Source organism: Notamacropus eugenii, chromosome 5, assembly GCF_028372415.1.
Source record: "Notamacropus eugenii isolate mMacEug1 chromosome 5, mMacEug1.pri_v2, whole genome shotgun sequence".
NCBI lineage: Eukaryota > Metazoa > Chordata > Mammalia > Diprotodontia > Macropodidae > Notamacropus > Notamacropus eugenii.
Window position 1 is genome coordinate 399,697,597 of NC_092876.1, and position 25,380 is coordinate 399,722,976.

The 25,380-nt window shown below is 39.4% G+C and overlaps 1 protein-coding gene across 1 annotated transcript in view; it reads left to right on the plus strand.

The window, feature by feature from the left end:
- The first annotated feature begins 746 nt into the window (after positions 1–746).
- SLC9A7 (solute carrier family 9 member A7) overlaps positions 747–25,380 on the plus strand; it is a 193,283-nt gene continuing 168,649 nt past the window's right edge. The window contains exon 1 of the mRNA XM_072614549.1: positions 747–1,156. Within this exon, the coding sequence (XP_072470650.1) occupies positions 895–1,156 (262 nt within the window). The 5' untranslated portion in view covers positions 747–894. The remainder of the gene's footprint in view (positions 1,157–25,380) is intronic.

The window sequence follows — 25,380 nt, forward strand, 5'->3', positions numbered from 1 at the left end:
ATTTATTATTTTCATATTCCTACAGAGTATTGCTTGTATTCTGCACCCTCCTGGCTTCAGAGTGATTATCAATAGTAACTGTTGCTCTTTCCCTCCCCGCTTTTTCTTTCGCTCATTAAAGGGGCCATTCCGGGCATTACCTCCCTCTAAGTGAGTACCTGAAAAGGTCTTAGCCTGAAAGGTCAAGGTCTCCCAGTGCACCCTGGGCCTTCTCCAGGTGTCCTGGTGAATATCTGGCCACTGGACCCCGATGGCTCAGGAGGAGAAAGTGAGGCTGGTGACCTTGCACAGCCCTCCCTCCCTCCAAACGAAGTCCAGCGCAAGTCATGCCAGATGGCATGGTCTTCTTTGAACTAAGGATGAATTCAAGGATTACTGAAGTCAAAGGTTTGGTGAAAATAGAGATGTAACGTTGCCCCAGAGCATGGCCCCCTGAAATCCGTCAATATCCCTGAGCGAGAAGGAAGCCCGGCATCTGGCACAGCGGGACACGAGCTCCGCATGCGGACAGCGCCCGAGGCGGCCAGGCCGGGCTAGGCGCAGGCTGTGGGAGAGGGGGCAGCAGTTCAGAGGCGGAGCGAGCTGCGGGAGGGGCCAGGCCGGCCGGGCGGGCCCTGGAACCCAGGAGCAGGGGCGGTGGGAGGGGTCTGGGGATCCTGCGCACTTGAGCTTCCCCCTCCCTCTCCAGGTGGTGACAGCAGCGGGAGGCGGGGCCGCCGCAGCCCCGGGAGCTGCAGGAGCCGGGGCGGGAGCCGGAGCCGGAGCCGGAGCGGGAGCGGGAGCGGGAGCGGGAGCCCCTCGGGTGAAGGAGCGAGCGCACCGCTGCCTCGGCGGTGGCAGGGCGCACCGGACCCGCAGCGGCTGCACCCCCGGCTTTAAGCAGAGCGGGCCAGCATGGGGCACAGCCCGGGGCCCCCGCCGCCTCTGCGGCTCGGGCTGCTGCTGCTGCCGCTGCTGTGCAGGGGTCTGCGCGCCGAGGACAGCGGCGCCATGGAGGAGATAGCCACCGAGAAGGAGGCGGAGGAGAGCCACCGGCAGGACAGCGTCAGCCTCCTGACCTTCATCCTGCTCCTCACCCTCACCATCCTCACCATCTGGCTCTTCAAACACCGCCGGGTGCGCTTCCTGCACGAGACCGGCCTGGCCATGATCTATGGTGAGACCCCCCCTTCCCCGGGCACCGCCCCCATCCCAGCCCCGAATTCCGGCCCGGAGATGGTGCAGGGCGTGCACCCCTGGTTCTTCCAGCCTGGGAGAGGAGAAGGGGTCTGCCCCCCTCGCCTCGGGAGCATGTGGGCGTGCGCTGGACCCCGAGCTTAGCTTTTCTCCACCCCTTTCCCCCGTGAATGTGAATCTCTTCCATTTCCCACCGCGGCCACGACGTTGAGCCTAAGGTTAGGGAGTTCACTGTCTTTGCTGCGCTGACCAGAGGTGGATTCCCAACCTCCCCGCGCCCGGCTTCCCAGGACATCCATTATAGACAATTTTCAGCTTTTGCATCCCCTTCCACAGCCTCCATATAAAATAGGTGCACCTCATTTGCCTGTCACTTACAGGTTTGCCAGTAGTCTCTTAGGGACAATCTAGCCCTGGCTGCTGTGAATCCGTGGGTGTGGATTTGATGACCTAATTAGTAGCGGCTTCTTTCTCTTTTTCGTTACCCCTCTTTCCTCCAAAACTTCACCCTTCTAGGGAATAGGTGGGTGGATTACGGTGAACAGACCGTAGGGGATGAGAAAATAAGTGTTGCCTGGCAAGAACTCTTAGATTTTGTCTTGTAGGGCCTACTGGAAACATGCACCCATCATATAATAGCTCGCTAAGATTCATCAGAGTATGAGGTCCATTTCTGTCATCTCTTTTTCATTCGTGTTGTTTTGATCACGAAATGGGAGGCTTATGAATCATGTTCATCTCCTTTGTCATACCTGAAGGAGAGAGCAAGAGGGAGAGGCATCTGACAGGATGATTGAAGAAATCTAGCTAGTGAATTTCACTAGCTTTTTAAATAGTAGCTTCATAAAGTCCTTGTGCAGAGCTGGCACAGTATAATGGAGCAACATTGTAATGCTTGTTTGTAGTAGCCAGTGGTTTTTAGAAAACCACTTAGCCTTGGGCCTTGATCTGGGAGATAGGGCAGCTGTGTCTCACTAGTGCGAATTGCTGAGGCTGGAGAACTGTTTTGTATTCATTAAATAGATTTTAGCTGTAAAATCCCTCCTAATTGCTTAAAGTGTCTGGTTAAGAGGGATGTGATTTAAATTCCTTATGTGCCTCCTGGATGACCCTTATTTAGAAAGGGTGGGGTTGACTTCCAGTGCAATATTGTATCGTAGCGGAGGAGAAATTTAAATCTCTGTATGATGTGAATTCAGATACACATTTCAGTGGCAGAATACAGACTAGAACCTTGGTCTCCTGACTCGCAAATCCTTATCATAGACAAAGAACCCACTATAATGTTGTGCATTCTAGTATAGACACTTGTTGAGTTGTACTGAATGCAATGAAAATCTTAGATAATGTGGTTAGTTTATAATAGGACCGTAACCACTATTTACAAAGGGCTGCACAACATTTTGCCAAACTCTTTTGGTTTCCATCAGGGATTCTCTTCTCCGAATGGAAAGCAGGTCTTTGAAACTTTAATGTGAATCTTACACTGGCCCTGGTACTGACAGCCCAGGGTTTCTCGTTTGCTGCTATTAAGTAGCTAGAGCTCATTGGCTACCGAATAATTGCACTGAAACTCTGTAGGAGAAAAGGTTAAGAAGGTGCTTTTCCAAGCCCTCCAGTTTTGTGGAATCAAATGCCCAAACAGGTCTTGCATTGTAACATGACCTGAAGTAAAACTGAGTTACGATACTGAAAAATGTAGGTCTGGACATGTACATCGCCACTCTGTGCCTAACCATTGTACTGTATAGACCTTGTGTCTGAATCTTAGATAATTAATGGCTGTTGCAGAGGACTGCAGGTGCCTGGGAGGCTTCTGGGGCAAATTGTGTTGGGAGAGTTTGAGCATGCTGTCATTCAAGAAGATCACCTGTTTTTGTCTCTCAGCCTGAATACAAATGAACCAAATTATCTCTTCTTATTTGTAGATAATGAGAGAAATATTTTTATCTTCCGGCAGCTAGACCAGCTCTTTTATACAGTTGTAAAGTACCTGCTAAAAGCTCCATTAGTTTCACAGGCCTATAGATAAGAAAGTGGATGATAATAAGTGAGTACTTTAATTTATTTTCTGGTTAGCATTCCTGCTCAGGAGTGAGATGAGTTTCAAACCTTTTTTTCTTTTTTTAAACAATAAGCCATGGAATTTTCCTCTGCTGATGTTTTTTAAACTCATCCCAGCCTGTTTTTAGTCACTGGTGTCACGCTGCAGTGTACTGGTTCATTTTGTTAACATTCATTTCACTAGAACCTCCCCCACCAGCTGGGAAACAAAGCAAAATTTTCAGTAGAATACAGTGGGAATCTCCCTTAGAATCCATTTTCCACGTTGCTGTTTCCTTATGACTATTGCTTTGAGCTGGCATAACAAATTTAGTGACCTGTCATTTTGTATTTGTCTGTGTTGTGATCAGTTAGGAAGTGACATTGGATGAGCACGTTTGTAACATGGGAACATGGATGGGATCTGTACAAGGACAGGCAAAACATCTCTTTCCCAGGTGTTCTGTGTTCTGTTAAGCATCACAGTATTAGATGGAACCATTGTCATTATCCAATTTCTCATGGAAGATAATTGCGACCGGAATTTCCAATTCAGAAGTATGAACAAAGCATAATTTTCCAAAACTGCCTTTTTCTTGTTTAAACAATGGGAAATTAGAATCCAGTTCTCTTTGCTGCAGTGAATGGTGTTTACATCCCTCTTTGGATACTAAAAAGTAAAAAAACCAACGGAAATGCACAGTAGCCATGTATTTTATACAAAAGGCTAATAACTTGTGAGAATAATTCTCAAACTTTCAGGAAAATGGTTTCTATTGTGAACACCAAAAATTTCTGCCTTAGAATACCTGTTTTCCTGGATAATTACGGTATGCTCTGAATATGTCATCTTGTTTCTCACCTCTCCAATATGTCCTTCACACATCTGCTGAATTGATGCTCCTAAAACACACATCTGACCATGTCATTATTTTACTGAAAAATCTTCAATGGCTCACTATTGTTTCTGGATAAAATAGAAACGGCTTGGCTTGGCATTTGAAATATTCTATACATCTCCCAAGTACCTCTACAGTATTATTTCATGGTCCTTCCCTTTGATCCAGTCAAAGTGGCCTGCTAGCCACTGTCCATGCAGGATATTCTGTCTTCTGTAACCATGCCTTTACATAGTTCATCCTCTATATCTGTAATGAATCGTTTGCATACCACCATCTCTTTGTTTCCTTTAAAACAGTACAAATACCCCTTCCTATGTATGCTAGACCTTTCCTGATTTTTCTCTTCCCTTCCATCCCCCAACTGGTAGTATATGTTCCCTCTCTTAAAGTCCCTTTGTCTTAAAAATCAGAGATAGCCCGAATGGGTGTTCCAGGCATAGGAAATAGCGTGAGCAAAAGCACGTAGGTGGCAAAATATCTAGAATTTTGCGAAATTCAACCTGACTGAAACATAGAGCATGTGGTAGAGATATGTATGTATATGTATGTTTGTGTATGTATATGTACACACACGTGTGTGTGTGCTTGTGGAATGTAAGTTCTTTGAGTGTAGGGGCTGTTGGTTTTATTTTTTTTATCCCTTTATATCACTAGAATTTGACACAGTATAGTGCGCATAGGGTTGTTGAACTGAATTGTATTACAATGTTGAAAACAGGGTTTTTTAGTTTCAGTCCTGTTGGCTCCCTCCTCTACCTCCAAAAGCAATACTTTGAAGTTATTAGTCTTTTCGAGATTTGCTACCCACCACTCCCACTTATTTAAGTATTAGAATGAGATTAACTTTCTGTGACATTTGGATTGCTGAAAATAATTTCAAAATTCTTTAGTGGGTTTTATTGGGAGTGGAGGATGAGGAAGGAGCTCACCCCCCCTTCATCCCCTTCCCCCCTCATGAAAATGATAGTACCCTGTGTTAGAAATAGTTTTCATGGTATGAAAAGTCTCAGCTGGTGCTTGTTGTCCAAGCACAGTAAGCTGATATACCTGCCAATACCTTATACAAAGACCAACCCACCCACACTAAAAACCTCCAGTTCCAGAGAACTCTGTGAACACCTATTCTCAAAGGCCAGGTAGGTGACCACAGATGACATTGGTTTGTTTCTCTTGGACCTTTGAGTTAAACTTTACTCATCAGGGGAAAAACAAACCCATAACTTGTTTCATGAGGGAAGGGAAATTCCAAATAGTGTAAAAGTGTCTAGTGATTAAGCGCTGTGGTAACACTGGGGCAGTCATGCCTTGTGGTATAATTAGCAAATGTTTCAGTGGGGCCAGCTCTTCTTTTGAGGCGGGGGAAGGTGCTATAAACAGACTGGGTCCAATTAACTTCACTCATGTGTACTGTAGTTTCACTTCCCCCATAATATTTTTATAACAACTAATTTGATGCCAGAATATTTAGTTCTTTTTTGCCATCCTATTCTTCTGCCTGTTTTTAACCTCCACTATCATGCCCCCTCCACCTCCACCCCTTCCCCTAATACTCCTTTGCTGGCAGCTAGGTAGTACAGTGGATAGAGCACCAGTGCAGGAGTCAGGAGGACCTGAGTTCAAATTTCACCTCAGACACTTGATACTCACTAGCCGTGTGACCTTGAGCAAGTCACTTAACCCCAGTTGCCTCATCCTGGGTCATCTCCAGTCATCCTAGTGAATATCTGATCACTGGATTCAAATGGCTCTGGAGGAGAAGTGAGGCTGGTGACCTGCACCTACTCCTTTGCTAGTCCTATAAGTTTGTTGTTAATCTACCCTAAATTCTATATATTGATGAGTACACGCGTGTGCGTGCGTGTGTGTGCATGTGTGTTATGTTGATGTTGATGTTTGGATTATTACGCAAAACTAAAATGCGGCTTAGTAAGTACACAAGATCAAGGAATAAACGGAGGGAATGAGCATTTATTAAATGCCTACTGTGTGCTGGATACTATGTAAAGCATTTGATAAATATTTTCTCATTTGATCCTCACAACAACTGTAGGACCTAAATGCTGTTATGTTCACCATTTACTAAGGCAAACATCAGTTAAGAGACCTCAGGGTTACACAGCTAGTGTCTGAGGCTGGATTTGAACTCAAGTCTTCCTGATTCTAGCCCAGCACTCTTACCCACTACTACCTAGCTGCCTCTGCATTCTGAGCCATCATGGAATGGACCCATCGACAGAAATTTCAGAAAGGGCTTTTTGCTTGCCTAATCAAAAAATGAACAGTTTTTTTTAGGGGAGAAACCTCACTTTCCTTTTTGTTTTTTGGCTCAATGAATTCTTATTTTTGGTCTGTCCCAGGTTTGTGTGACTTCTTGGTAGAATTTCTTGTGTGTGTTGAGAATTATTTGGTTACAGAGAGGCAACCAACTGATCACAGAACCCTTGACAAATGTCAGTTAAAGGAAGACAGTCTAATCAGCTTGCTCTGACCAATGTAGCTGGTCATGAAAACATACCTGTCATAACCAAATTCTGCTTAAAGCTTACAATACCCCTCCTTCTCCAACTGTCAGATTTGGCCAATTGCCTGCCTAGAACATTTTATAACACACTTCTACAAAAATGAAAGTATCCCCTGTAACATTTCACTTAAACACATGACGGTTTCACAGAATGTAGTGGCCATTTGGTAATATGTCTTCATGTGAATTCCTTACATCAGAGACAAATTTTATTTTGTTCTACATTGCTTATTTATTAAAATAAATTATATATAAACTTATTATTTATAAAAATATGGAATAGTTTCATGCCTTATTTAAAAGGAGCATATGGTAAAAGTAAATTCGTGTTTACTTTCTTTTAAAAAGACTGATGATATATTTTGGAAATATTGTTAAGAGTTTTGGGAAGTTAATCTTCATGGGTGATTTGGCTTAAATGGGTTATACCAAAGAAACTATTTTTGTTCTATCTGCATTGACTGATCATTCTTCTGAAACTGATTTCAATATTTTTTTCCTTTTCTAAGATATTTTATTTTTTCCAATCACATGTAAAGACAATTTTAAAAATTCATTTTAATAAAATTTTAAGTTCTAAATTTTCTTCCTCCCTCCCTCTCTTCCTTCCTCCCTCAGCAATTTGATATAGGTTTTATATATATATATATATATATATATATATATATATATATATATATATATATATACACATATATATATATATGCAACCATGTAAAACCTCTTAAATTTATTTTAAAATGAAAATATTTATTTGGTACATTTATATGGTGCAAAGATCTGAATCCTCATGCCTCCCCCAATTCCACCCCCTCCCCCACAGCCTATCCCAAGACACTTCTGAGTCATCTCCAAACGGTTCTGTCTGCATTCAGGTCATCTTCCTCATTCCTTCCCCATCATTCTTGGACTCTGCTCCTAGGACTGTGGGCTCAGAGACAGGAACTTTCACCTTGCCTTGCTGGGAATCAGGACTCCACATCACTCCCTGACCATTTCCCAACATTGTTGCTTCCTGCCAGCGTACCACCCCTCCAGCCAATATCCACTCCTCTTAGAGTGGCAGTTCCTTGAGGTCAAGGATGGTCTTGCTTGCTTGTTTGTATCCCTAGGACACTTAAGAGTACTTAGCACAGAGCCTGGCCAATGATAAAGACTTCATGATTAATAAGTGAATTCTAATTCATTCATACTCCTTAGATTTTTATTTTTTGGTGTTTATGGGCCTTTTGTATTTACATGTAGCTCACGTTTGCATTCTGTTGTTAAAGTTTACAAGGTGCTTTTCTTAACCATGGCTAGATAGGGACACCTAGTTGGATAGAATGCCAGACTTGGAGTCAGGAAGACTCATCTTCCTCTCTGGCCTCAGACACTTACCAACTGTGTGACCCTGGGTAGGTCACTTTAACCCATTTTGCCTCAGTTTCTTTATCTGTAAAATAAGCTGGAGAAGGAAATGGAGAACCACTGTAGTAACTTTGCCAAGAAAACCCCCAATGGATCATGAAGGATGGGAGATGAGTGAACAGTTCCTAACCATGACCCTTATAAGGCAGGTAGTGCAAGTGTTATCCTATTTTAAAGATGAGGACATTGAGGTTCAAAAAGCTAAAATGACTTAGTTCTGGTAAATGTTGGAGCCAGAATTCAAACCCAATTTTTCCGTCTTTAAGACCAGTCTTTGCCATTACACCATGCTGCTTCCTCCACTGTTATCTACGTCTTCACTCTGCTGACATCCCATCTTGAATGTATGATTTTATTTCTTGTTTCTTGATGTCTTATGGAATTGTCACTTGAAATGACTGTTTGACTTGTATAGGTCTATGCTTAATTGTAATATTGTTTTTTAGTCATTTTCCAGTTGTATCCCACTCTTACACTTGGGGTTTTGTCAGCAGAGATACTGGAGTGGTTTGTCCTGTCCTTCTCCAGCTCAATTAAAGATATGGAAACTGAGACAAATGGGGCAAAATGATTTGTCCATGGTCACAGAGCTAGTAAAAAGTATCTGAGGCCAGACTTGAACTCAGAAGTTGAGTCTTCCTGACTCCGGCTGTACCACCCAGCTACCCCAATTATGCTCTACCTCTTATTATTACAATTTCGGCATACATTCTGGACCCCTTGATGGCAGGGGTGTTGCAGTTCCACCTGATACCTTCTTGTCCCTAGAACCTAAAATATTTTCTTGCTTGTGGTAAATTGGTGAATATTTGAATGAATGCACATTTCTTCCCAGGAGCTTAACCTTTAAGCTCAGTGTTGAAGAGCCAAATTAAGAAAACCTATGGAATTGATAGAATAATCTCCTTACTTAAATTTATTATTCATCCTTTCAGCATTCACATTTTTATTGTTGTCTAGCTGTTGAATTATTATTATTTAATTGAGTTAGATTGATCCTTTTTTCAAAATGATTTATTTTTAACATTCATTCTTTTAAAGAAAATTTGAGTTTTGAATTCTCTCCTTCCCTCCTGCTCCTCCCTCACCCTTTGAGAGAGCAAGAAATGTGATTAAGTTAATCTTTTGATGAGCTATTGGGGCTTATTTTTTTCAAGAAACAGAAATATGTGACAGTTATATTTAACTCAGAATACATTAATATATTCTGAGATTGTGAAGTACGTAATACATTCTGAGGAGAATATTCATCTTGATGGTGCTTATACATGTTTCTGTGTATTGATCAAATTCTTCCAGCTTTTTAGAGCTATTCCAAAATATCTATTAAAAGAAAGAAGTGGAAATTCTATTTAATTTATGTACTACAAAAGACACCTTTATTTAAGGAAGAAGAAACAAAAGATGGGTAGTATGGTGTACCATCGGTGGTATGCTCTCAGATTTCTGACTTTTTTCCTTTTGGGGGAAAAAACCTCAGTTAAAATAATACCATTTTAATGCAGTGGTATCAAACTCATATAGAAAAGGGCATCACTAAACAGTATCTAATCTCTTTGGACTGCATCTTAATTTAGAAAACCACATGTGAACATTGTGTTCTATTTTACTTTGATTTATTTTGTTAAATATTCTCCAATTTGTTGCAGCCCAAGTTGGACACTTCTGATGTAGTATACCTTAAGGTGAATAGGAAAGTATTGGTACTAGTGACAGAACCAGGGAAAGCTAGAGGTGATTATAGAGCTGCTAGGTAGAATAGAATACCAGACCTGAAGTCAAGAAGATTCATCTTCCCGAGCTCAAATCTGGCCTTGGACATCTGCTAGTTAAATGACCTTGGGCAAGTCATTTAACATTATTCCTCATCTGTAAAATGAGTTGGAGAAGGAAATGGCAAACCACTTCAGTATTTTTGCCAAGAAAACCTCAAATGGGGTCAGAAAGAGTTGAACATGGCTGAAATGACTGAACGATGACAATAAAATGGGTAATGGTGTTAGAGGAAAATTAGTTTCCCTTAAGATATGTTGAATTTGAGATGATTTTATGATATCCAGATGAAAGTAACTGGAAGATAGCTGGAAATGGTTACACCAGACCTAAAGAAGAGGTAAAAATGGGAAAGATAGTTCCTCTGTCCTCTGCTTAGAAGAGGTAGTTAGATATTGCGAGGGGCAGTGTAGTGTGTCAGAAGCACCCTGGATTTGGAGTCAAAGAGCTGCCTCTGATGCTTACTATCCATGTGTGACCTTTGGCTAATAACTTAACCTCTTTGGACCTCAGTTTCCCCAACTTGTAAAATGAGCTTGTTGGGCTCGAAAACCTTTTCCAGTTGTAAAGCTTTGATGTGTTCTCTAAGTAGATGAGACAGGAAGAAGAGGAGGAATCTGGACTTCATTTGGGGAGTATGTTTAATATAAAGACCTGAAGAAGGAGGTAAAAAGAGAACCAGCCCCTTCAGTCATGAAGCTGAAGTACTTGAAGTTTTTTTGGTACTTGAAGCTTCTTTTTTTCATTTTGGTAAGACCTGCCAGAGTTTGGCTAACCACTATCTTTGCTGAGATCTTCATCACCTCTGCCTCACCTAGTGTAAGAGTTAACTTCAAGTCTTACCCCTGCCTGATCCAACTTGCACACAGCTGCCAAATAGATATTTTTCCAGAATCGATCTTAGAATGTTAATTCCCTGCTCAAGAAATTTCAGTTACCACCTCTAGAATAATACTCAAACCCTTCTGTTTGACTTTTAAACTCTCTTACGGTCTGGCTCTGGACCATATGTGTTAGGTTTGTTTAACATAACTCTTCATTCTACTTGAAGCCAGTCTGGTCCTTGCTGATCTCATCTTCCATCTCCATGCCTTTGGAACAAGTATCTCAGAATCTTTGTGAGGTTACCTTCCACATTGACACTGTATACATCTTGTATGTTCATAGTTTTTTTCATGTTATTTCCACTAGAGTAGGAGCTTCTTGGGAGCAGGGAACAATGTTTTGACCTTTATTTATATGGTAGACTTAGCTCAGTGTTGGGCACATAATAAATGTTTAATAAATGCTTGTTGAATTGAACTGTGTAACCACCGTCATAGCCTTCCTGAGGCAACGGGTAGGTAGACCTTAATTGTAGTGTAATAAGATTTCCAGCAATAGCTCACTTAAAAGGACCCTCAAATGAAAGTCATGAAAACATGTATGTGTTTATGAATTTAGATTATTATCTACATGGTTTTTTCCGATGGGTCGAGTTTTCTTACATTTTTAGACACCAGAATCTCAGTCGGAGAACCATGGCCACACATTTGACAGGTTACAAGTGACTCTAATTGTGGAGTCATCCCAGAGAGTTACAAATTCTCTTGAGAACTAATCTTCTAAAAATGCTATTGCTCTGGAATTACGTAGCTTAGCACTCGATATGGCCAAGAAGAGTGTTTAGTTTTGGGGTTACTTTTTTAAAATTTATTTTTAATTTATGGAATAAAACAAGCATTTCCATAATGTAGCACAATAAAAAAAAGATGGTTGTATATAGAACTGCAAATCTACTGTGTACAACTTGCTGTTTTTTTCAAACATATGACAAAATTTTCATGTAATTTTTTTCTTTTTTTCTTCCCTCTCCCCTCACTCTACTCGCTACCCCAGAAATAGCTACCATTAGATGCAAATTTATATATATGTAAAATTATTCTGTACATATTTTTATTTTTCTATGGATGCAGATAGTGTCTTTCTTCATATGTCCTTCACAGCTAATTTGGATATTTATAACAGGCAAAATAACTTATTCACGCAGTTTTTCTTAAGTGCTGTTACTGTATACAATGTTCTCCTGGTTTTGCTTATTTTGTTTTTTATTATTTTGGGATTTTTATTATTCCATTTTTTATAATCTATTGCATTATATATAATATAATAATGACATATTCCTTATTTTATTATTCCATGTTTTTTCTGAAATCATTGAACTCATCGTTTCTTATTGCGCAGTAGTCTTCCATCACAATTATATGCCACAGCTTAATTAATGGGCATCCCTGCAATTTCCAGTTCTTTACCACCACAAGGATACTTCTAATTTAAGTGTTAGTGATCACATGCCACGTTTAGTCTAACGCTGTGCATCTGTAATGTATTTTCTCCTGGTTCCCTTGCATTCTCATATTCTGTCCCTCTTCCCCAATTCCATTCCCAACCATCCACCAAAGGAAGCAATACATCTTGCTTAGAAAAAGGTGAGGTTTACTGTAAACAAATAATATAATTTAAAAAAAGAAAAAAGGGTTATAGTTGTTAGATGTAGTCTGTCATTTGGTAAGAATTTATTAAGGGCCTACGTATGCAAACCATTGTTAGGTGTAAAGGGTAATTTGAGATTTAAATAAGACCTGGTCCTTGCAGTTTTTGAATTCACAGTTTAGGAATTCAAAGAGACTTTCAGCTGAAGTCAAGGGACTTGGATTTGACTACCAGCACCATCCACCACAGGTGACCTCATGTAAAGCATTTAACCTTGATTCTGCTTTATTTGTATAATGGGTACAATAATTTTACTTTTCCCCTAACTGCAATATATTGTATATGGTAAAAGAACTACTTTTACCTTTTTAGAGGTTTTAGATATAGTGACATTTTGTGCTATTTGTGGGTAGGAACTTTTCCTTTCTCTGATTTCCTTGTCTGGAGATTCGGTAGGTTCTGGGTTGTCCTTGACAAGGTATGGGTCAAATGGATTTCTTCTGTTACTCAGACACCAACAAGAATTTTTTTTGTGGAGTTGAGAGGAAGGTTCTCCCAGAATCAAGCCCATCTGCCTTGTTCTTAGAACTAGGGATTTTCCATATTGGTTTATATTCTCTAATCTTGTACTGATGGGAATACCCTCTTCCATTTCCTAGAGCCTAAACTTATAAACAGAGTGAAGGGCTAGACTGGGCTAGACCTGCTTCGAATTCAAAATGATTAAAGCATGAATTTAATCAAATAAAATACAGGGGTATTTTGACTGTGCTCTGGTCTCTTCCTTGTTACAGGCTTTAGGACATAGCTGGTAAATATAAAGAATGTAGTTGTATGAGGGATAGAATGAGATAGAGTGGAATGAGGAGGGGAGGGGAAATGGGCCAAAAGGAATCCATCAAGATTTGAGTCACTTGTCACTTTTTTAGCCAGAAAATAGACTCTGCCAATGTGAAGTAGTCAGAGGGTTGGCTTTCATTCTACAACTTTGATGACAGAGGTTAAGGCTTTAAATAAGGATCGACTAACTTGTTAACAGAAAAGGAGAATATAGCTATGTGGTTACTGTTGAATAGGCTTCTAGTTACTCATCAGCTTTTTTACTTGTGTTTGCAAGCATAGGAAATCATGCTCAGCAGCATTTTCTTGCTTTTTTTCTCTTTCTCAGCATCAGTTTCCAGTGGGAAGGCTAATGATACAAGCGATGCTGTATGGTGTCGTTTTTACACACTGTAGAATTAAACTAGTTTGTCTAAGGTACAGAGGTAGGTATAAGTTCCCGGTTTTCAAAAAGAAATTAATGAGAAGGATTTAGGAAACTAGCTTAAAAGGATTTTTTATTCTTTTGAATTGAGAACAGAGGAAAAGGTAGACTAGTTGATTTCGAAGGTAACTCCTAGCTGTAAGATGATCTGTCTCTGAGAAAAAAATAGATATTTAAGCAAAAGAGAAGACTCTTTAAACACCTTGAGTGCTTGTAGCTACATTGGTATTGCTACACAAAATTGCTTGTGTGAACTGCTGTGTGAATGCTAAGTGTATTAATTTTTAGCTCCTCTAGGGGAAAGAAGCCTAGTAGATATTGTCAAATTGACAGCGTTGATATGGTACAGAGAACCCTGGATTACAAGTCAAAACACATGAGTCTGAATCTTAGCTCCTTAGGATGACTTTGGGCAAATCATTCAACCTACTTAACAACCTCAATTTCCACATCTGTAAAGTGGGAATGATGATTACCAGCCTTCTACTACCTCACAAAACTTTTGTGAATATGAAATGAGATAAACGCATCAGTAAAGTATATTTTTAAAAAATAGAAAATGAGATTATTCTGATAAGTGGAACTATTGTATAATAAGATACAGTTGAGTTTCTTTAACTGTTTTCTACTTTATCTCTCCTGCCATCTGAGATTTCTTGAAAAGCTTTCTTTTGTCACCCAAAAATACAGTGGTATTATTTTAGGGAACCCACTGGATGAGTGGGAAAACTCTAGGGATACAAAGGTGGGCAGTGGCAAAAATCCAAGGTCAGAGGCAGCTTCAAGTTCATTTAATCCTCAAAACAGTTTGCATGAGAGTTGCCAAAAGCTGTTTCCAAAGCAGGTATGTTTTGTTACCTCTGTGTGTATATAAACATAAGCATTGCTGCTGACATTAAAGCTAATGACTTTCAGCAGTGGGTGAAAATGGAGGTGTATTAGTTAAAGTATCAACAAGAACGTGTACACCAGGTTTGAGAAGAAGACATGAAAAGCTCTGGGCAGAGGGGTTACAGCAGGGGCAGGGCGAGGTGTAGTCAGAACAGATGACTGAATATTGTCTTATCTACTTGGAAGGGGCATGGCTGATCCAGAAACCCTCAAAATCTACAGATAAGCTCATGAGGTCTTCCTATGGGACCTACTTTTGAGAATTCAATAAAATTAAGTCCATCCCTCGTCTTATCCAAGTGTGTTTTGGTTCTGGAAGGTGTTCCCAGCAAGCCCCACCTGTAAACTCTGTGGTTCTTTGTGGCCCTGTCTTCAGTGAGCCTCAGTTTTCTCATCTATAAAATGAAAGGAGTTGGATTAAGTGATTTCTAAGCTCTCAATCTATGATCTTACGAAACCCTACTGAATAGCTACCACAACTACTAATATGTTAATTTTCTCTAGCAAAGTTTTTTTTTTTTTGTAAAACCATGTTCTGTTCTTTTAATATGCCAATTCAAGATTGCCATTGGGTTATTTAATTTTTTTTGGAATGCCTAAATCTTCAAATGAGAGTTCTTTATTGTTAGCATTGTACCCCAAATTTATTAGGTCTTTATTTAGCACCTACTGCCATGGCACATGCTTCAGCATATGGCTCCCATCCTTATGGAGGCCTCGTATGGATATCCCAGTTCCTATTTACACCAATCATAATGCTTGTTTTGCCCGTGGAGCGTATCCAATGTCACATGAGCTCCTGGTGTTATGCACACATTTTAATATGGATCTGTCATAACTGATCACCACCCTTCATAAGGATGCCTTCCAGTCACTAGCAGACTCAGTTATATGGCTTTGTTGCCAATATTTAATTCTTTGCTAGCATAAACACATCACAAAATATACTGCCATAGAAATGGGACAATTCCCTTATTCATTGCACTAAAGTTAATCATTCTGACTCCCTCATATTCCACTCTGCTGATGAAAGCAAGCTTTCTTCCTCTAGCACTCTTATCGGCAGAAGTGGTATGACAGCTGAGAGAGTCCTAGAAGAGTAAGAAAAGTTTCTGGCAGGTGGATATTTATCTGTATTCTCCAAGCATGCAGTTTAAAGGCACAAACACCAGGAGAGTTCAGGTAGAGGTTGTTAGTTGATTGAAAAATGATTGATGTGTAGGCGGTCTTTGGAAATTGTATAACAATCTAAGTTCAAACAAAATCTCTGTACGCTTCACAGTTAAAATACTTTGTCCACAGACAAATAAGGTTTAAAAAAATGCCCTTGACTTTCATGATAGAAGTATTATCTATAGATCATTAGACCCTGAAGGGACCTTGGCTGTCATATAGTTTAAAACCTTCTTCTTTTCACCCCTGTGGAAACTGAGCCCTGCTGAGATTAAGTGACTTACCCAATGTCATGCAGGTAGGAAGAGATCAAGTATTTAAATTGATAGCCTCTGACTCCATATCTAGTTCTACTTTGTCACAGGGGTTGTGCCACCATGGCAGAGCTGGGACTAGAATCTGGGTCTTCTGTCTATTATACTATGATGAGTCTTCTGTTGAGATTAAATATGAGATTATCCTTATGTGTAGCATGTTTTGGAAAATGTTTTTTTAAAAAATTGAATTAAAGTCGTTCAGCTACTAATTCAGGGATGTCAGCTTTCTCCAGACTCTTAGTTGGACATCAGGTATCTCCTTAATACACTTAAAGGTAGTTGAAGAATAGACTAGGTCAGGAATCAGCTAGTTAAGTTTTTGTATAACTGAAAATTTTCAGGGAGTCTTTCAAAACCTGTTCTCCTAAGGAAGGGCCCATTCCAGAATCCCTTAGTTCTCCGTAAGGAGAAGACTTAGATTAAAAAAGAGAGAGAGAAATTTTGCCTTTCTGAGCTGTTATGGTTGCCTCATCTTGACTCCTTAAAGCTGGCAAAATTTTAGAATCTGAAAGGAATCTTGAAAATACAAAAATATACAAGGTAGTTTTGAAGGGTGGGAACTGCCTCCCAAATGCCCATGGGTTTGAATCCATATTCTTACTGGCTAATGCCCTCCCTCCCAAAGTACCATTCATATGTGTGTGTGTGTGTGTACGTGTGTGTACACACATAAACACAATACATACACATACATACGTATATGTATATACATGCATACATATACATATATATACATATATACATATATATATATACACACATATATATATATATATATATATATATATATATATACATGTACATACATATAGTGGCCCCAGTTTAACACAGTGCTTGGCACATGGTAGGTAGGTAGGTACTTAACAGCACAAAAAGTAAAGTGAAAATAGTATGTTTTGATTTGTATTCAGAGTCTATCGGTTCTTTCTCTGGATGAATCATTGCATTGCTGAGAAGAGTTAAGTCATTCATAGTTGATCATCATACAGTGTTTCTCTTACTGTGTACAATGTTCTCCTGGTTCTGCTCCCCTCACTCAGCATCAGTTCATAGAAATCTGTCCAGGTTTTTCTGAAATCAGCCTGCTCATCATTTCTTATAATACAGTAGTATTCCATTGCATCCATATGCCACAGCTTGTTCATCTATTCTCTAATTGATGGGCAATCCTTCAATTTCCAATTTCTTGCCACCATAAAAAGAGCTGCTATAAATATTTTTGTACATGTAGGTCTTTTCCCTTTTTTTATGATCTCTTTGGGATACATACTTAGTAGTGGTATTGAATAGGTGCTTAATAAATGTTCATTGACCGATTGATATTCATTTCCTATTTGTGGTGTATATATCTATACAGGTACTTGTTTCCCCCATTAGAAAGTAAGCTCTTTGCTGGTAGGGATTGTTTTGCTTGGACCCTATCCACTAGCACATAGTAGATGCTTCATAAATGCTTATGGATTGCCTGACTTATCCCACTGATCTCCTCATTTGTAAGACCCACAGAGACTAAATGATTTATTTTGTGGCAAGTCATACCTATTGTATCAGCTGTAGATTGGATTCCTGATTCAACATATTTAACACTGCCTTCTGTTATCAGACTTAAGTAAAACCTTTCTAGAGATCTCTAGATATTACAGATAAAGGACTGAGTTAACAAAGAACTCTTGCTCATTTAATAAAATCTTTTATATCATCAAGGATCTCAGCCTGATTTTTTTTGGCTGGTGGTTGTGTGTTTTTCCCTTCTTTTTTTCCTCCATTATCTCCCTTTTTTCCTCCCTTTCTTCCTCTTCTCTTTTATTCTCTCTTTTTCTCTTTCACTGAACTTGTGACTTTATTGGAATAAGAGTCTTCTAGTGAAGAAATTATCTCTATGAGTGTACCTTCTCAATAACCTACGGTCTATCTTTTAGAGAAGTATATAGTACCTAGTAAGACTCATTGGAAAAGTCCTTGATGTTGGGAAAGCTTGAAGGCAAAAGGAAAAGGGGATGGCAGAGGATGAGATGGGTAGATGGTATCATGGAAGCAATGAACATGAACTTGGACAGACTTTGGGAGATAGTGGAGGATAAAAGGACCTGGTATATTCATGACCATGGAGTCATGACCAGTTAGACATGACTGAGCAACAACAGAAGTGCCAAGCACTGTGCTCAGTGCTTTTTAAAATAAATATGTCATTTGATTCTTACAAAAACTCTACAAAATAAGGTGCTATATTATTTCTCCCATTTTACAGTTGAGGAAACTGAGGCAAACAAAGATTAAGTGATTTGCCCAGGGTCACACAGCTGTTAAGTATCTGAGGTCACATTTGAACTTGGGTCTTCCTGACTCAAGAGCCAACTTTCTATCCACTGTAGTGGACCTCCAGCTTCTTCTTCAGCCCCATTTGTCACCTGTCCTCAACCATCTTTTCCCTGGGAAGAGAAGATTATAATTTCATCATCAGTTCTCTTGATTCAAGATTGGTCATTTTATTAATTAGTCATTAGTTATATTACATCACATTCATTCCATTAATTGATCATTACACTAAATGTATTTCTCACCTCTTTTAGAGTCACCCAACCTCTGAAATAAGGACTCGCTATTTGGTAAAAAAATAAAATAAAATAAAATAAAACAACAAAAACCAGCAGTATGGAAGAGATAAGATTTAGATCAATGCCTCACATTTTCAAAAAGTTATTCAAGGGAACATGCTCTTTGACCTAACTATACCACTGCCAGATCTATCCAAAAGGGACAAATGATGTACAAAAATACATGCAAAAAATATTTATAGCAGTTCTTTTTGTGGTGGCAAAGAATTGGAAATGGAAGGGGTTCTCATCGATCGGGGAATAGTGGAACAACTTGGGGTGTATGAATATAATGGAATACTGTTATACTAGAAGAAATGAGGAAAGAGATTATTTTAGAGAAATATGAAAAGACTTATATAAACTAAGGCAGAGGGAATTAAGCAGGAGCAGAAGAGCAGTTTGTACTAGAAAATTAATGTTATAAAAATGAACAATTTTAAAGACTTTTAAAGGAGAATGTAATAAACCGAACCAGGAGAACAATTTATACAATAGCGACAATTCTATAAAGACAACTCCAGAGGACTGAGGGTTAAACTTGATAGAATCGGATGATAGATTTAGGGTACAGAATGAGACATGTATTTTTTAAACAGGCCATTGAGGAACTTTGTTTTGCTTAACTAAACATATTTACTTTTCTTAATTTTTTTCCAGTGGAGTAAGGAAATGTGAGGGAGAGAAAATAATTTTCTGTTAATTAAAAAAAATTAAGTAAAACATTACTGTGGTCTTTTAATTTCTACTTTTTTCTTGAATCAGTTTGTATATTAATAAATATAATTTAAACCAGTTAATGTATTACTATAATAAAATTAATAATATAATTAATATTCTGTATATTAATGTCATAATCATATTAATATTAATATAATTGATAACATATAAAATAGGTAGTATTTACAAAAAGTTTACAAAGTATTTTACCAGTATTATTTCATTTTTATCCTTATAAAAACCCATGAGGTAGGTGCTGTTGTTACTCCCCAAAGTTGAGAAAACTGAAGCAAATAGAGGTTGAGTGATTTGTCCAGTGTCTGAGGCTGGATTTGCATGTGTGTCTTCTGATTCCAGGCTTAGCTCTCTATCCACCAACGGCCCTCTAGGAGGTTGTAGTTGATCCTAGAACTAGTAAGGAGGCAAAGTATTTTCTTGAACAGGGGAGTGACAGGATGAAACCTGAGCTTCAGGAACTTTTCTTGTAAGCTTGAGGCAGGGCGATCAGTTAGGAGGACAGTTAGTCTATACTAGAGGTGATGAGGGAACAGATGTGAAAGATGTTGTAGAAGTAGAAGTAACAAGTCTTGGACAAATTCTCTCAATGGCCTTGTTAAGAAAAAAAATTCCACGTCTTATTCTGTACCCTCAGTCTGTTACCTCTCAGTCAGTAGGTGAATATCATGTTTTATCCTTCATCCTCTGAATCACAGCTGGTTGTAATTCTGACAGCTTTCAATACTTGGTCTGTACGGTGTGGTTGCTATTATGTAAGTCATTCTCCTGATTCTTTTCATTTCATTGCTTTTCAAAAGTCTTCAAAATCATTCGTTTTTATAATATTGATGTTACAGTGTAAATTGTTCTTCTGAGCTGCTTTTTTATTTACTCTGCCTTAGTTGACAAAGTCTTTCCACATCTCTTTGAAATCATCTATTTCTTAATTTCTTACATTGTGATAGTACTCCATCACATCCACATACCATGATCTGTTCAGCCATTTCCCAGTTGATGGGCACTCTGAGTTTCCAGCTCTTTGTCACCATCGATTGGACGTGTGGGATGAGGAAGAGTGAGGAATGTAGAATGATAGTGATGTTTTGAACCTGGGTGACTGGAAGGATAATAGTGCCATCCTGCCAATAGAAAGTTCAGAAAAGATATGGATGTAAGGATATTAAAGTGTAATAAACGATAACAAAGAATTCTATTTTGGATGTGAATTTGAGATACCTGCAAGACCCCCCAGTTGGAAATGTCCTTGAAGAAGTTAGTCAGGTGGAACCCTCAGAAGAGAGACAAAGGCTGAAAGTATAGATCTGTAAGCCATGGAATCTAAGGCTGGAAGTATAGATCTGTAAGTCACAGGATCACAGACCAAGAGCTGGGAGTGACAGTAGGATTTTTCTAGTCCAACCTTTGCATTTTTGCAGGTGAGGAAACTGAAGCCCGTGGAGGTTCCAAGATTTACCCAAGGTCACATGTGAAGGAAGATCCAGGATTTGAATTCAGGTTCTCTGACTCTAATCGAATGCTTTTCCCACGGTTCTACTGTGAAGAAACAAAAATGAAACTCATGGGAAAGAGGAGGTACCCCAGAGAGAGGCAGGAAAGTGGAGAGTGAAAAGAGAAGGGGGCTGTTGGAGCATAGTCACAGTAGTGGGAGTGGGGTGGGAAGTGGATGATGATTCAGCAAAGGATTTTGAGAAGGAGTGATCAAAGAGGTGTAGGAGGAAAACAGAGCAAAGTCACAAAAGTCACAGGAAGGAGTATCTGAGAGAAGGTAGTTTACAATTTCAAAGGCTATTAGAGTTATGTAAAGTAATTTGTATAGGTATTTTTTCAACCTTTGGACATGTAGGTGGTTGTTTCCAGATTGTCAGCATTTATACACACACACACACACACACACACACACACACACACACACACACAGGAGTCAGTCTCCCCCCACCCCCCTTTGGAAGCCTTCTTAGTGATATAGACCTAATTCTTTGATCACTGGTTCAAAGGTTGTGATCAGTTTTATTAGCTCCTATTGTGTTTCAGCTAGCAGTTTTTCTTAGTGGAAACTTTAAAAATGATTAATTTCTTTACATTCTTTTACGTCCTTATTTTTACAATGAAATGACAATCTGCAGCACCAAGCATTGCTATTCCACTCCGGCAGGAGTTTTGTTTATAAACCGTAAAACTTTATATGGATATGTAGTATTTGTTTCAATAGGAACCCCACCTTTGAGCTTCTCAGCCTACTTTGTACCTATTCTAACTCTGGCAGGAACTCTATTTCCTGTCCCTTTCTGATCTCCTTTACACCTTAACCTGCCCTCCCTGGAAGCCATCTTTGATCTAGTGACACTAGCTACTTTGCTGTTCCTCCAACAAGACACTTCCTGACCTTGGGCATTCTCATGCTTGGAAGGCTCTCCCTCTTCCTCTCTGCCTCCTGTCTTTCCTGGCTTCCTTCAAGTCCCAGCTAAAATTCTACCTTCTACAGGAAGTCTTTCCCAATCCCCCTTCATTCTAGTGCCTTCCCTGTTGATTGAATAGTTTTAATTTTATCATATGTGTGTGTGTATACACACATACCCGTGTGTGTGTGTATATATGGGTGTGTATGTACATAGGCACACACACATATACATATGTGTATGTGTGTACACATACATACATACATATACATACATACATACATATACATGTTGTACAAATTATTTGTTTGTTATCTCCTCATTAGACTGGGAGTTTCTTGAGAACAGGGATGATGGACTTTTGCCTTTCTGTATATCCCCAGGGCTTATTACATGCCTGGCACATAGTAAGTACTTAATCAATGTTTATTGATTGACTGAATCTGTGAGCAAGAAGGAAAAGGATTGGAAAGGTGTGTAAGATGGCGCTGCTGGCTACTGGGTATTCACTTAATCCCCTCGTGTCTTAGGAAGTATTTTCTTCTTATTTTGAGCCTTCCCAGAGAGTCCTTTGAAACTTTTAAGAACTGTAGTGACTCTAATTTGGGTCTACACCTGATGTTGGGAACGATTTCTGTCAATTTTGTTGTTTTTCTTCTATCCTCTTTATTGATAGGGATGGCTCTCTGGGTAGCATGGGGTGGGAGAGACATGAGAAGGTGAAAATGATGAGTAAACAAAACATGATAACAATTTTAAAAATTCTCTTGAGGGAAGAGGGAGCAAAGCTGATACTTACACGTCTTCTTCAACTCAACTCGTTGATTTGCCTGTCAATACTTTCCTCCCACCTTCCACCTTAATCCCAAATGTCATATTTCAGGATTTTTGGCATCTAACAAGGACGGATTTTCTTCCCAAAGATCCAATCAACTGACCTGCATCAAGGAGCAAGCCCTTGGAAAAACCCTGTCTTTATATTAATCTTGGGTAGATATGTCCTCTCAGCACTTTGTGTGTAATGGTGGTAGTGGTATTAACTTACTATAATATTTTAAATTAAGGTCACAGTTTTACCCCTACCTCCTGGGAAACAAAGTGTTGATGTGACGGGTTTTTCCTAAATCTGGAGTGTATCATTTTTCAGCCCCAAATCTGTTGCATAGTTAAGGGAAAATGCTTTGGAGGTGGAGTTGAAATGATTAAAGGGGTAGTGTTGAGACACTTGTTGATGTATCCGCTTTGCATTGACGTGCAATGAAACTTGACCTGACATGGAGTAAACTAACAGATAGACACCCCAGCAACTGAGTTCTGGTCTCTATCTGCTGATTGGCTGTGTAATCTTGGACAAGTTACTGCGTATCTCGAGACTTCAGATTTTCTGATCTTTAAAATGGAGGTGATAATAAATTATCCCTTCCACATCTCAGGGGTTAGGGGTATGATGCCCCTGTGTTCTGGGAAATCCATGTACAATTTTTTGGCCCTCCCTTTGTACCAGAGAAGAAATCTGAATTTTTTATTTTTCTTTTATGGGTGGTTTACAGTACCTTACTGTAAAATTTTGATTGATATTATGTAAAACTATACATATATTTCATGCATTTCTGAGTTTCTAAACTTTTTTCTGTGTCATCTCCTGGCCTTCACTTACGACCTGCAGCTTCTGCAAAACTCCCCTAAAATTCCCACTTAATTTCTTATGCCAACCCTCAATATATCAATATGGGGAAAGTCGTGATGTGGAAGAGATAACTGTACTCAACATGAACTTCTCTCCTTCAGAACAGTGCTTTCATTTGTTTATCTGAAAAATGGGATGATGTTACTTGCCCTGTTTTTATCTTCCAGGGATATCATGAATATTAATCAGGAAACTTATAGATACCCTGCCTTAAAATGGCTTGGAGATGGGGGTATTAATCTTCTCCAAGTATTTATTAGGATCTAAGTATCATGTCTTGGGATTTTAGATATAGAACTGAGAGGTGAGTATAATGCAGACACTACTGTCCTTAGGAGTTTAAAGATCTGGTAATCCTGCTTTGACCCTAACTAGCCAATGGATTCAGGGCAAGTTTCTTTGTCTCTCTGGTCCTCAGTAGCCTCATCTGTAAAATGGGAGGGTTGGACTGGATGACATCCCAGGTTGTTTCCTGCACCAACCAGTTATTCTTTGTGTATACTCATTGTTTATGAAATATATAAATGGCAATTATGTGTACTTTTACAGGAGTATTAAAAAGTAGTTTAATATAATATAAAAGGAGTTTAGTATGATAGGATGAGACTATAATACTATTTCATACACAGAGCCACATGGAAAGCACGTCATGGTACAGAAGAAAGTATGACACTCCAAGAGTCAGAGGACAGTTAGGTAATACATGGAGTCAGGAAGACCCAAGTTCACATCCAACCTCAGACATTTAGAAATGGTATGACCCTGAGTAAGTCACTTAACCTTTGTCTACCTCAGTTTCCTTAACTTTAAAATGGGGCTAATTCTAGCACCTACTTCCAAGTGTTGTCATGAAGATAAAATGAGATATGTAATGTTTGTTGGAAACCTTAAAGTGCTATAGAGATATTAGGTGCTATTAATGTACTGGGGTTGTTCAGTCGTGATGTTCACTTTGTGACCCCATTTGGGGTTTTCTTGACAGAGATGCTGGAATAGTTTGTCATTTCCTTCTCCAGCTCATTTTACAGATGAGACACTGAGATAGAGTGAAGTGACTTGCCCAAGGTCACACAGCTAGTAAGTATCTGAGGTCAGATTTGAGCTCAGAAAAATGAGTCTTCCTCCAGGTGGGCACTCTATCTACTATGCCACCTAACTGCATCACTGCTACTATTACTACTACCACCACCACCACCACCACCACCACCACCACCACCACCACCACCACCACTACCACTTTACCACCCTTATGACAAATCACTCTACTTATGGGAACTTTAGTTTCCCTTTCTCTAAGATGAAGGGATTGAATGAGGTGACCTTCAAAGTCCTTTCCAGCTCTCAATCTAGGATCCTTTAACAACAGTGAATGCATCGTAGTTGCATCAGCCCAGCCCTTTTGGTCTGCTGACTGAGCAAAGGGTGCTAAAAGTATTGAGCAAGTCTTCCCATCATCCAGCTTAGACTGGCAGGAAAATTTATCTCTTCTCTAGTGAGGTAGCTTGATGTTGTGGACTGGGAGTCCCAGCTCTGCTCCTTGTTGTACATTTCAGTGAATCATTTAACCGCTCTAAGCTGTAGTTTCTTCATCTGTAAAATGGAAATACCCTACTAGTCTCAAAAGGGAGGGAGCATGACAAAGTAAATAAAAGTGCTGGATTTTTAAATGATTTCTGATGGTCCAGGTGTCAGAACGAGTTGAAAGTCAGAAAGACTTGGATTCATATGTTGCCTCTGACACTAGACTTTACGACCATGGGCAAGTTATTTAATTTCTCTGGGCTCAGTTTCCTTAGCTATAAAATGCTAGAGTATGAAAATTCTTGTACTTAATTTATTATAATAATAACACTGATGATCATTCATTTTTCAGTTGTGTCTGACTCTTTATGACCTCATTTAGGTTTTTCTTGGCAAAGATACCAGAGTAGTTTGCCATTTCTTTTTCCAAGTCATTTTACAGATGAGGAAACTGAGGCAGAGAAAGGTTCAATGATTTGCCTAGGGACACACAGCTAATACA